The 12,768-nt window shown below is 42.7% G+C and overlaps 2 protein-coding genes across 2 annotated transcripts in view; one reads left to right on the forward strand and one right to left on the reverse strand.

The window, feature by feature from the left end:
* LOC137005697 (gastrula zinc finger protein XlCGF57.1-like) overlaps positions 1 to 12,768 on the reverse strand; it is a 661,382-nt gene that overhangs the window by 480,866 nt on the left and 167,748 nt on the right. The gene's annotated exons all lie outside the window — the stretch shown is intronic.
* The window catches only part of LOC137005779 (gastrula zinc finger protein XlCGF57.1-like), a 576,742-nt gene that overhangs the window by 9,723 nt on the left and 554,251 nt on the right, over positions 1 to 12,768 (forward strand). The window contains exon 2 of the mRNA XM_067366471.1: positions 8,213 to 9,269. Coding sequence (XP_067222572.1) covers positions 8,213 to 9,269 — 1,057 coding nt within the window. The remainder of the gene's footprint in view (positions 1 to 8,212; positions 9,270 to 12,768) is intronic.

The raw sequence follows: 12,768 nt of genomic DNA on the forward strand, positions 1-12,768 counted from the left end.
TTGTTATTTTCACAAATTTAACACACTAACGTTACATTTGACGGAGGCGTCGTGTTTGTTTATGCTTCTGTAAGCCTGTTTCACACAGAGCACGTCTGTGTTGCCATGGTCACTCATTATAAGCGTATTTGGGCTTTTGTTTAAGCTCGTCTCATAAAGCAAACGCATTAATTGAGTTATTAAAGGGGACCTATTATGCAAAATTAACTTTTGCATGGTGTTTGGACATAAATGTGGGTTGGCAGTGTGTGTACACAACCACCCTATAGTGATAAAAATCCACCCACTCCGTTTTTTTTTAATCCAGGCAGAGATTCAAACACAGTGAGGCAGTCCAATCCTGGCAACAAAAAAGAAGGGAAATCCAAAAGGCAAAAACAGGTCAAACAGGCAATGGTCGTGATCAGAAGAGGTGTGACCAAGGCCTTTGAGGGATAGGCAGGGGTTGCAACAGACCGGATGGTAACTCTTTGGGTGTCTTGGATTGAGCGCAGACAGAGCAAGACTTTACATAGTTGGCCACGTCCTTAACCATGGATGGCCACCAAAATGAATTCTGGGTTAGATAAAGGGTTCGTGAGATACCAGGATGGCTTGAGTATAGCGAGGTATGGACCAATTGCAATACTTGGATTAGAAGACTTGCAGGAATGTAGTGCTTGTTGGGTGGACAGCCAGGTGGTGTGGGGTCATTTTGTTGTTCACGTTGGATCTCTTACATTAAGTCCCATGTAACTGCGGCTATGATGATGAATGATGGTAGGATAGTTTCTAGTTTGAAGTCGGCTTGTAGGTGATCGTGTCTTCTGGAGAGTGCATCAGTTTTGCCATTTTTACTGCCTGGACGATAGGTGATTGTGAATTGGAACCTCGTAAAGAATAATGACCATCTGGCTTGGCGTGGGTTAAGTATCTTGGCGCTCTTGATGTACTCGAGGTTCTTGTGATCTGTGATGATTTGAAAGGGATGGATGGAACCCTCTAGCCTATGTCTCCACTCTTCTATAGCTGCTTTAATGGCAAGAAGTTCCTTGTTTCCAACATCGTAGTTGTGTTCTGCATCTGTGAGCTTGCTTGAGAAGTAGGCACATGGAAACAGCATGCCTGGTTGTCCGTGTCGCTGAGAAAGAACTGCTCCTATCCCACAATCTGAAGCATCTACTTCAACAATGAACGGTAGGTTTGGGTCTGGATGTTTTAGTATAGGAGTCATTGTAAAACTGTTTTTTAGATTAGTGAAAGCTTGAGTGGCTTGATCAGTCCATTTGAGTCGTGATGGTTTACCTTTGAGCAGGGACGTCATGGGTGCGGATGAACCTCAGGTAGAACTTGGCAAAGCCCAGGAAACGTTGAATTTCTTTGACTGTGTTGGGTTGTGGCCATTCAGTGATTCCTGTGATTTTAGAGTTATCCATCTCCACACCTTGATAGCTGACGTTGTACCCCAGGAATGATGTTCGCTGCACATGAAATTCACACTTTTCAGCCTTGAGTTGATGTTTTAGTAGCCTGTTAAGTACGGTCCTGACGTGACTCTTATGCTCCTCTTTGATCTTGGAATATATCAGGATGTCATCAATGTAGGTGACCACGTACTTGTTCATGATGTCCCGGAAGATCTCGTTAATGAAGGATTGCAAGACAGCAGGAGCATTGGACAGGCCATACGGCATAACCCGGTATTCATAGTGCCTCCTAGTGGTCAGGAAGGCAGTTTTCCACTCATCACCCTCCTTGATCCTAATGAGGTTATATGCACTTCTGAGGTCGAGCTTGGTGTAAATCTTGGCCTCACGTAACTGTTCAAGTGTGGAACTAATGGTAGTGGATAGCGGAATTTAACTGTAACTTGATTCAAACCTCTGTAGTCGATGCAAGGCCGAAGTCCTCCATCTTTCTTCTCCACAAAGAAAAAACCTGCAGCTGCTGGAGAAGTAGATGGGCGGATGAAACCAGAACTGAGGGCCTCTTCGATGTACTCCTCCATAGCTTGACTCTCAGGACGTGACAGGGGATAAATCTTATTCTTAGGTGGCATAGCGTTGGGTAGGAGGTCAATCGCACAATCCCAAGGATGATGAGGTGGTTGTAGTGTTGCCTTGGTTTTACTGAAAACCTCATGGAGGTCCTGGTAGCATGACGGGATGGTTACGGGTTTACACTCAGGGCTTTCGATGCTCATGGATAGATATGGTTTCAGGATTTTGTGAGTTAAACAGTGGGAAAAACAAAATGGTGACCATTGCGTGATCTCACCATGGAGCCAGGAAATGACTGGGTCGTGAACAGTTAACCAGGGATATCCAAGGATGATTTCATGACGTGGAGAGTTGATGACGTAGAATGTGATCGTTTCTTGATGGAACAGTCCGACTTTGAGTTGCATGGGCAGAGTTTGCTGAGTGATACCTTTACCGATGGGCTTATTGTTGACAGCGTTGACCTTAAGTGGAGGGTTGCAGGCTTGAGTAGGAATCTTGAATGCCGTGATGAGGTCTTGGTGGATCAAGTTGAGGGCTGAACCAGAGTCTATCAGCGCTGTAAATTCAAAGGATTCACTATCAGTAGAAATCTGTACCAATGTCATGAGTGATTTTGTGGTAGGAAGCAAGAGGTTATCAACACTCACCCGGTTGTGTTCAATGGTGCTCCTCCGGGCTTTGAGTGGACATGATGAGTTGCGGTGGCCTGCTTCCCTGCAGTAAAAGCACAGATTATTGACGAGCCGTCGTGATCTCTCTTCACTGGATAGCTTGGTGACTTCTAGTTGCATAGGTTCAGGATTAGCCTGGTCATTAGACTGGATAGGGCTGGAAACTGGCTGGGTGGGCAGGTTTCCCTGAAACAATGACTTGAAATGGGCCTGATTACTCCGCATGAGATTGTCAATCTTGATCGCCAATGTTACATAGTCAGAAAAAGAGAGATCCTCACCCTTACATGCCAGTTCAGTCTGTAGTTGGAGGTTTAGACTGCGTTGAAACATGGCTTTGAGAGAAACGTCATTCCAGCCACTTTGTGCAGCGAGTGTTCTGAATTCAATTTGCGTACTCTGCGGCTGTTCTGCGGCCCTGGGTTAACTGAATGAGACGAGTCGAAACATCCTTGCCACCTGCTGGATACTCAAATACTTCCTTGAGTTGTTTCACAAAATATGTATAGGATGTACGAAACAAAGGATCATAGTCCCAGACAGCCGCGGCCCACTCAATCGCTTTACCAGTCAATAAAGACATGAGAAATGCATTTCTTTTCATCAGAATCAAAGTCACATCCCTGATGCATGAAATAGATGTCGACTTGCCGGAGAAAGCCTTTACATTGATCCGCAGAACCGTTAAATTTCTCAGGTAAAGCAAAGCTTACCTTCCTGGGCATAGGCGATTGTAAATGTTCAGTGAGGTAGTCATTAGCTGCTTGGACTTTAGCCAGTTGGTCTCTGAACTCCTTGAGCACATCGCTTTGGTAAGCGAATGCGGCCTGTAGACTGGAAACATCTGCTGGATTAATCGGTGGCAAAGTATTCTGTAAGGACACTGAGGCGGCGTTAGAATCCATATTCAGTGTTTATTAAAAAGCACAGCAAACAAAACCAAATTGGCAGGCAGAGACAATAAACGTAAGGCAGGCAGAGGTTCAAACACAGTGAGGCAGTTCAATCCAGGCAACAAAACAGAAGGGAAATCCAAACGGCAAAAACAGGTCAAACAGGCAATGGTCGTGAACAGAATGGCAAACAGACAATGGTAGAAACGCTCGGTAAGGCAGTTAAACTGGCAATACTTCGCAAGGTATCAATGGCAATGGCCATGCTTAAATGTCCACCAAACAGGAAGTGACAGGTGAAGCAGAGGGAGTGGCACACAGTCAGTACTCAGACGAGGGCTCCCTCTGCTGGTGTGGCGTTACATTACCAAAATCAAAACAGTCTATAAATGTCCATGAAAACTTCAGTCAAGCCAGCTCGCGCGTCAACCTGAAATCAGCCTCCTTACTTAAAGTGTCAAATTTCTCAGTTTCTGAATGGACAGTTTGGCTTGATTGACAAACGCTAACGTCCAGGCATGATTTAAATACCATCGACCTGTCCTAAAATGTTAGCAAGCTTTGATCGAGTGTTTGGAGATTGCGTGTTTCTCCGTTCGAGAGCGCATTTCCTGTTCTTCACATCCGCAACAAAACAGTTGATTATTTACGAACGAAAGCTCACAGAAACGTGAAAATGGTCTCATTTGAAAGAAAATATCCTAAGCTAAAAGGTGATATATTGTGACTGATTTAAGCAGCCCTTATCAAAAGTGCGGGGGTCGATTTCTGTCTTTTCCAAACTGCAGGGGTCCTGACTCCCCTGTACCCCGTGTCAACGGTGCGCCTGTATGTACAGTTGGGCAAGAGGTGGACAATATGATTATGGGCTAATATGAGACATAAGTTATTTGTGTTAGACTATATAAAAGAACAAAAAAGCAAATTACAAAAACAATAGTAAATTAAAAATAATCTTTATTCAGATACAGTAGCTTTATTAAACATATAGCCTACATTTATATAACATCTTTTGTTGTTTGATTAACATTAATGACATACAGGCCTATTTAATATTGCTGCTGAATGCATGGACGTAACTGATGCATATCCAGTTATTGCCCACCTGTTTATGTCCTCTTAAGCCATTACCGACTGTATTCACGTGAGATACTCCGTACGATGGATATTTAGACATCTGTGTACACATGTATTTGCCTGTTCATTCGCAAGGAGAACTGATTGTGTGCGAGAGAGAGACCGCTTCTGTTGAGTGTCATTTAGCGCAATTCCGCCTATCCCTCCTTCACTGTATTTCATTGGCAATTTTACGTTTCACTGTTGAGAAAGTCATATTGATAGTAATCTAGGCTTCACTGTTGAGAAAGTCATATTGATAGTAATCTAAGCTACTACCGGCACGATCTGCATTGTTTGTGTGTTGCTAGACTACGCTGGGCCACTCGGTGGTTGCTTCGGGGACGCGCGTGGCACGAGGGCCACCAGTTGAATAGCCCTGGTCTAGTGTGTTAACCGGGAATATACTCGGGGTTGGCTGAACTTACTAAGCAAAGTTTGGGTTAATCAACTGAGAGTTCAGGGTATATGTGACAGTAAATTCCGGAATACACCCCATATCTGCCAAAAAAAAAAAAATAATCAGTTAATGAGTTTGTTTATATAGGGTTAAAGTCCAGATATCAAACTGTAGTGTCTGCATCAAATGAAATTTACAAAAGCGATTTTACATAGAAAACCCACTAAATGAAATTTGTCTGTTTTAATGTTTCAAATTACTTTTTTTTTCTTTTTTAATTAATTAATTATTTTTGTGCCATATTAAGCCTTTTTGAATTTCACCCATAAACTAAAAGCATTAAGCATGTATACCTGTCTATCGTAAAGCATCTTATGCTAATTCAGAACTTCATTCTGTTTCTCCATTAAAATATTCAGGGGTGCACATAACTTTTTGGGTCAGTTACTCAAGTGAGGACCAGGAGATGGTGTTTGGTACTCACCCCATATGTATTGTGGTCTTAAGTGCAGTCTTCCTCACTGCCTTCCTCAGTGTCACCCCCACTGTCCTCTTCTTCAGCTTCCTGCATGGTAGATGATAAAGATGCACTTCCCTGTCCTTGGTTTAGCCTACGGTTAGCTGTCTCCATCCACAGGTCAACAGCTTGCTTTGGGTCAAATGTCTCTGTGGTCTGCTTCGACAGGTGAATCTGCATCAGGGCTGAGAGACGAGCATGTGACAGACGGGATCTGTACTTGGTTTTTATTATGTTGAGATGTGAGAATCCTCTCTCACAAGCTGCACTGCTTAAAGGCAGTGTAAGGGACAGCTTAACCACCTTGTTGATGTAGGAGTAAGCAACTGGGTTACTTGTATTTACTATTTGGACCAAGTCATACACAGAAGAGGCTCCCAGGCGTTTTCCTGCCTGCTTTAAGCGCATCCATTCTGTCACAGTGGTGTCTTTGTCAAGTTGCAATATGGCCTCATATTTCTTGAGAATGCTGCAAACTGTTGCATTTCCAAAACTGTGGAGGTCTTGCATTTCCTGAGGCCATGTTGAAGGATCAAATACTAAGAAATGATCACATGACTTGAGGGAGTCATATCTGATTTCAAACTCTTCAATTAATCCTCTCAGTAAGTTTGTCTTGTCTCTGTCAGCATCAGCATTAGAAACAGTGTGTGCCCTGTGGCCTTCACCATCAAGCAGAAGTGTGAACTGTCCAATGGCAACCATAAGTTCATCCTTACATTCTCCAATGGTCAGCTTTTCCTTCTGAAACTTAATGGATGTGGTCTTCAAAATGTTACCAATGTCAAGCATATTTGACAGAAAGCACTGAAAATGCTCAGTGCAGATATGCTGCAAGTCACTGTTATCACTTGTAGCCAGTTGCATTTTAATGGCTGGCAATAGTCTTGATATTTTTAACAGTGTTTCATGCCTCCATGCAGACCATCTGATATTATGAAACTTACCCAGTTTCACAAAGGAGATCCCATTTTCTTCACACAGCTTCTTCAGTTCAGCAGTTTTTTTTGCTCCACCTTTTTGTAAATAAAACTGCAGCAGCTTGACCACAGAGCGATTAAATGTCTCACAGTAAGGAACGTTGCGATCAGCTGATTTTGCGCAATTCTCCAGTGTGTGTGCGGTGCACAAAATGTGCACAAGTGAGTCTCCAACCGCAGCAAGTCACCGGAGTTTTGGCACAACGCCGTTGTACATACCGACGTTGACAGCAGCCCCGTCTGTGCACACAGCGACCAACTTTGTTGTCCAGTCATCCAAGCCTGTGTCCTGGAAAAGTCTCACAAGTCTGTCTGTTATGGCCTGCGCAGTTCAGTCAGCACCCAATTCAATCAGTCCAATAAAGTCTGAGGTAAACTCTCCGTTGCTGGACACAGACACAATGTAAACAATTTCCTGCTCAGTTTTTGTGATGTCCTCAGATCCATCAAAAAGCAGCCCCCAAAATTCAGCAGACTGCAACTTGGCTCGTAAATCCTCGCTGATGGCGTGGGCGATGCTTTGCATGATCCGTGTGCCCCCTTCACGTGAATGATAAGCACCTCCGACATTTACTCCTAGCCGCTTCAGTAACTGAATATCCTCAGAATAAGAAGACATGGGACGTGCGTGTTTAGCTTTATGGAAGGCGAGGAGAAAAATGTTAAACAGAGCTTGCCTTTGTTCTTCATTCAGCTTGTCTCGCCATCTGGCAAGTGGGCGACTGGAAATTTCTTCTTGGCTAGCATGTTTATTAGCAATGGCTTGCACCACATTCGTGTGCTCCTTGCTCTTTTCATGTTTGTCAAATAAAGGATGGTTGAAATTCTTTGAGCCTTTATAAAACGCACCTGTTTTGTCTGCTAGATGTGGATTTGAGCGGCAAATCTTGCACCACATTTCAGTGCGCTCGTCGTTAGCTTCAAGCCACGGCACATCTTTGAGCCACTTTTCCGAAAAAAATCTTTTTTTCGACTCTGGCTCCAATTGGCGTGTTTCTTTGTAGGTGGCGAAACGCCAAAGAAGCTGCTTAATGTCTGTTGCTTTTTGGACATCGCGGACAGTAGTTGACAAGTAACATGTAAGTTGTAAGTCTAGATGAAAAAATCGGTCAGTACGCAAAGGCGCGGAGTAACACAGGTGGCATTACGCATTCCTGATTTTTGTCGCGCATGCGTACCTGCGTACCAGTTATGTGCACCCCTGAAAATATTGACAGATAGCTAGAAAAGTAGTAAAGAACTGTAAGAAAGTCAGTTAAAAGCACAAAGACAAAAATAATTGTTCATATTTGAGGTCCACAAATCCCCTCAGTCTGTTGACAGCAATGAAATGAGCTTTAAGTGTCAATTTACAGCAGATCTGAAGACATCAGCATAATAAATGAGGTGAAAACAGGAACTATTGACATGAAATAAAGAGTGTTTTCAGCAGTTTCTCTGTTAATATTGATGATCCTCAGACTATCAACATTCAGAAGATCTAATAATTGTTTCAGGGAAATATATAATATATATGACATCAAAGTTATCAGAATATTGTAGAGCAGTCGTCTACTTCAGTACATGAAGGTTCACTTTTAAGTTCTTTCACTTCATAATCCTCATTTTGAATTACTTTAATATACTGAAAATTAACTTTTTCTTTCATTTTAGAGCTGATGGAAGTGAAGGAGGAGAGTGAAAGGGAGGAACATTATGACAAACCTGGAGAAAAATCTTTGAGTCACTTAAAGACTAAAAAGACATTTCTAAAGAAAAGAAGAGACAAGAAATCTGCAACCTGCACTCAGTGTGGAAAGAGTTTCACTAACAAACAAAATCTTGATGTTCACATGAGAGTTCATACAGGAGAGAAGCCGTTCACATGTGATCATTGTGGGAAGAACTGCACACAAAAAGGAAATCTTAAGAAACACATGAGAGTCCACACTGGAGAGAAGCCGTTCACATGTGATCAGTGTGGGAAGAGTTTTACATCAAAACAAAGTCTTAAGATTCACAGTGCAGTTCACACCAGAGAGAAGCAGTTCGAATGTCATGAATGCAGCAAAACGTTTCTCTGGGCAACAAACCTGAAGAAACATCTGACAGTTCATACAAAGGAGAAGCCACATTCATGTTCTGTGTGTGGAAAGAGTTTTTCACTGCTGTCATATTTAAATAAACATGAGAAAATACACACTGGTGTGAGAGAGTACACGTGCTTTGAGTGTGAGAAGACTTTTACTACATTAAAGTATTTAAAAGTGCACCAGAGAATTCACACTGGAGAAAAACCTTACAAGTGTTCACACTGTGACAAGAGATTCAGTGATTCATCATCTCTAAAAACACATGAAAGGATCCACACTGGAGAAAAACCTTACAAGTGTTCACACTGTGACAAGAGATTTAATCAGTCATCATATCTGAAAACACATGAGAAGATCCACACTGGAGAGAAACCTTACAAGTGTTCATACTGTGACAAGAGATTCAGTGATTCATCATCTCTGAAAACACATGAAAGGATCCACACTGCAGAAAAACCTTACAAGTGTTCACAGTGTAACAAGAGATTCAGTGATTCGTCAAATCTGAAAACACACGAGAGGATCCACAGCAGAGAGAAGCCACACACGTGTGATCAGTGTGGAAAGAGTTTCTCTTTTAAAAATCAGCTGAAAATACACATGAAGATCCATGCAGTGGAAAAACCACATCACTGCAGATTGAAATCACGATAAGTAGTTCATCTTTATGTGCTGAGAAACAAAGTAGTTTCCTTACAGCCACAATAAGCAGCAGGACAGTTTGGTGGTTGCTTAGTGTCTGCTTGAAAAATCTGAATCTTCTCCTGAAACTACAACAGAATGATCAAATCATTGTTAAAACAGACTGTGTGGATTCTTCCCTTAAGGTCATTGTGACAAACTACCATGTTTCTTTCTATTATTGTCATTTACAACATAACAATAAAACAACCTACAACTGACTATTAATTTGTTGTTGCTCATCTTCATTCATTCCATGATAAATCTCCCACCATTTCCCATCATCATTCCTTCGATCTTCTGTAGTAGTTCTTGTACCTGAATGTCTGATTTACCTTTAATATTCAAACCGTTTACATTTCAATTACAATTCAATTCAATGTGCCAAATAATAAAGACAGACAAGAATGACACTGTGTAGACTCACTGGGCCCATGTCTTGACAAGTAGCCCATTCTGACATGACACTGCAAACAGTTAATTAATGCTACAAGTAATGGACAAGGGGATGACTGTGTCAAACAAGTTGTGTTCCTTCACACACCCTGAGCCTGGAAACAGACTGAGTGTGTCTCACCTCTCCAGTAGACATTTGTGTGCCCTTGGTCACAAAAGCAGGCCTGTGGATTTTGCATGGTACCAGGTGTGACGACCTCTGCTGTTGGTCTCGGGTATTGCTGCTTGGTACCTGTTCCCACAAATTAGCAATCTATTGGATTCACCTGTGACCAGTGCTTCAGGCGCTCCTTTAAAAAGAGATCTCCAGTTGAGCCAAGGAGAGCTTTGGGAACTTTGGCTTTTGGACTTTGTTTTGTTTGATTTGTTTTCTGCATTTATGCCTCAACATTACATTACATTTCCAACCATGCACTCTGCTTTACACATTGACGTTACTGATGACACAGAAACATTGTGACATCCTTTGTTTTCTTTTTATTATTTAATGTTACCTTAATTTAGTAGTAAATAAACATCTTCTTGAGCTTAATATTTGGTTTGTGTGTGTCCCTTGTTTTTGTTGCTTACCTTGAGCCAGGGGTCGTAACACCGATTGTCAATTAAGAAGCCCTCGTTCACCATTATGGCCATGTCAGGAGTAAGGGCATTGATGATACCCGATTGCTTGAATAGCTCCCGGTCACTGATTGACCCCGCATACAGTCCAGAGACAAAAGTTACTGCACCATGAGGTGCCATTCCTATCAAAGCCTTAAAAGTGCAGTGAGATTTGTTGCTGGAAAAGACCTCACTCTGTAATAGCAGAGACGAAGGCGTTTGGCAGCGGAGCTCGGAACAGTCCAGGATAACCTGGGTGTCTCGAAATTCTCAAATTCCTCTGGCAGGTAGGCTCATACTCTCTCTTTCGGCAACCAAATTTGATAACCCAGTCTCCCTGGTGAGTTTGGAGCTGGTGACACGAATCATCCTGTGTGGCTCAATCTGTTCCCAGAAGGCCATCATGTGTTTATAGGTTGCAATTCTGCAAAGAAATAAATTATTTATTTTTAAACATTAACACATGGTTGTTACAGTACAGAAGGCACAGAGACAGGAGTAAAACAAACAGTGGTGTTTATTGACCTCAACAGAGTCAAACAGCAGTGCAGGTGAGTGAATAGTGATGAATGGTGGTGAGTAAGCAGAGAGGTAATACTGTCCTTTTGTGATCGCAGGGTTGGAGAACAGAGCTGACGCTGGAGATTGGAGACAGGGAACACTCACTCACTCTCTCACACACACACACACACACACACAGAGAGACGGGACTGCACATGAGGAACGCTGGAGACAGGTAAGATTGCTGGAGTCCTTAAGGTAAGGATTCAGGTAAGTGAAGTGCAAACGAGACCGGACGAAGAGTGTGTGTGAGTCTTTTGTAGTGCGGGTGTTACGCCCTTAATAGGGAGCAACAATGAAGGAGGATAAAACGTTTACAGCAGTTACAATATTTTTTATTCTTGGCTTTATATAGCAAAGACTGTCTCAAGTTCTCGCAATACGCCGCAACGCCGACCAACATCTCGGTCCTGGCCAGGGTTCCAGGTGACAGAATGGAACGCTCCATGAGGACGCCAAACAGGAAGCTTTTAATGACAGGCACACCTGTGCAGTTTCGTTGATAATATGGCTTAAGGAGATTTACATGACAGACTTGGGATTTCTTTCTTCGGTCTGGCGTCAGAATCGTGTAATTATCCATGGCCCCGCAATGTATTATCTTATACGGCCCAGTATATCTGGCTTGAAACGGGGAATCTACTACAGGCAGAAGCGCAACAACCTGATCTCCAACACTAAACTTCCTATGTTCAGTGTTACGGTCAAACAACTTTTTCATTTTCCCCTGAGTTTTATTTAAACATTTCCCAGCTAACTCCCCAGCTAATGAAAGCTGACGACGAAAACCCAGCATGTACTCTGAAAATTTTTTTGGTGGTTCTGAATCAACCCATTGATCACCAAAGACAGCTAACAACCCTCGGACTTTGTGTGCAAAGACCAGCTCGTTTGGGCTAAACCCAATGCTCTGATGCGTAACCTCCCTGGCTGCTAACATCAGCCACGGAAGACCCTCTTCCCAGTCCCGCTGCATTTCCAGACAGTAAGCTCTCAATAGTGATTTTAACGTAGAATGAAAATGTTCGAGTGCCCCTTGACTCTGGGCGTGATACGCTGTTGACAAATTATGTCTAACACTCAGCTCGAAAAGCACCTCCGCAAACAATTTCGAAGTAAAACTACTTCCTTGGTCCGATTGAATGATTTTCGGTAACCCAAAAATAGACACAAACTGAGTAAGCGCTTTCACAATAGATTTTGTATTAATCGAGCGCAATGGGTACGCAGCTGGATAACGCGTAACTTGACACATCACGGTCAACAGGTACTCACTTCCAGCCTATGAACGAGGAAGATGACCGACGCAATCAATAATGAGATGTTCAAATGGTTGACATACAGACGGAATTGGACGCAAAGGAGCTGGTTTTAATGACTGATTCGGTTTGCCCGTAAGCTGGCACGTATGACAGGTCTTAATAAAACTTGAAACGTCTTTTTTAATACGAGGCCAGAACTAACGAAGAATTCTGTCATATGTCTTCTGAACACCGGCATGACTGGCGAGCTGATCATGAGCCATCTTTAACACTAACGAACGAAACTTTACTGGTATCACGACCTGAATGACAGAATCTCCCATACCATCCACAGCATGCGGGGACCACTTTCTCAGTAACACATTCTGTTCGATAAAATAGCCTTGTGCTCTGTCACGAATTTCAGTGCTATCAATAACCTGTTCAAATTGTGGTTTTAATGTTTCATCATTCTGCTGTTCAGTAGACAACTCTTCCCGAGAAACCACTATGGGATAATCACTGAAAATGAAACACGATTCAGGGTCACTGATTTTCTCTTCAGCCCTAAGTTGAGCACCAGAACGAGTCACTGCAC

Source organism: Chanodichthys erythropterus, chromosome 3, assembly GCF_024489055.1.
Source record: "Chanodichthys erythropterus isolate Z2021 chromosome 3, ASM2448905v1, whole genome shotgun sequence".
Taxonomy (NCBI): domain Eukaryota; kingdom Metazoa; phylum Chordata; class Actinopteri; order Cypriniformes; family Xenocyprididae; genus Chanodichthys; species Chanodichthys erythropterus.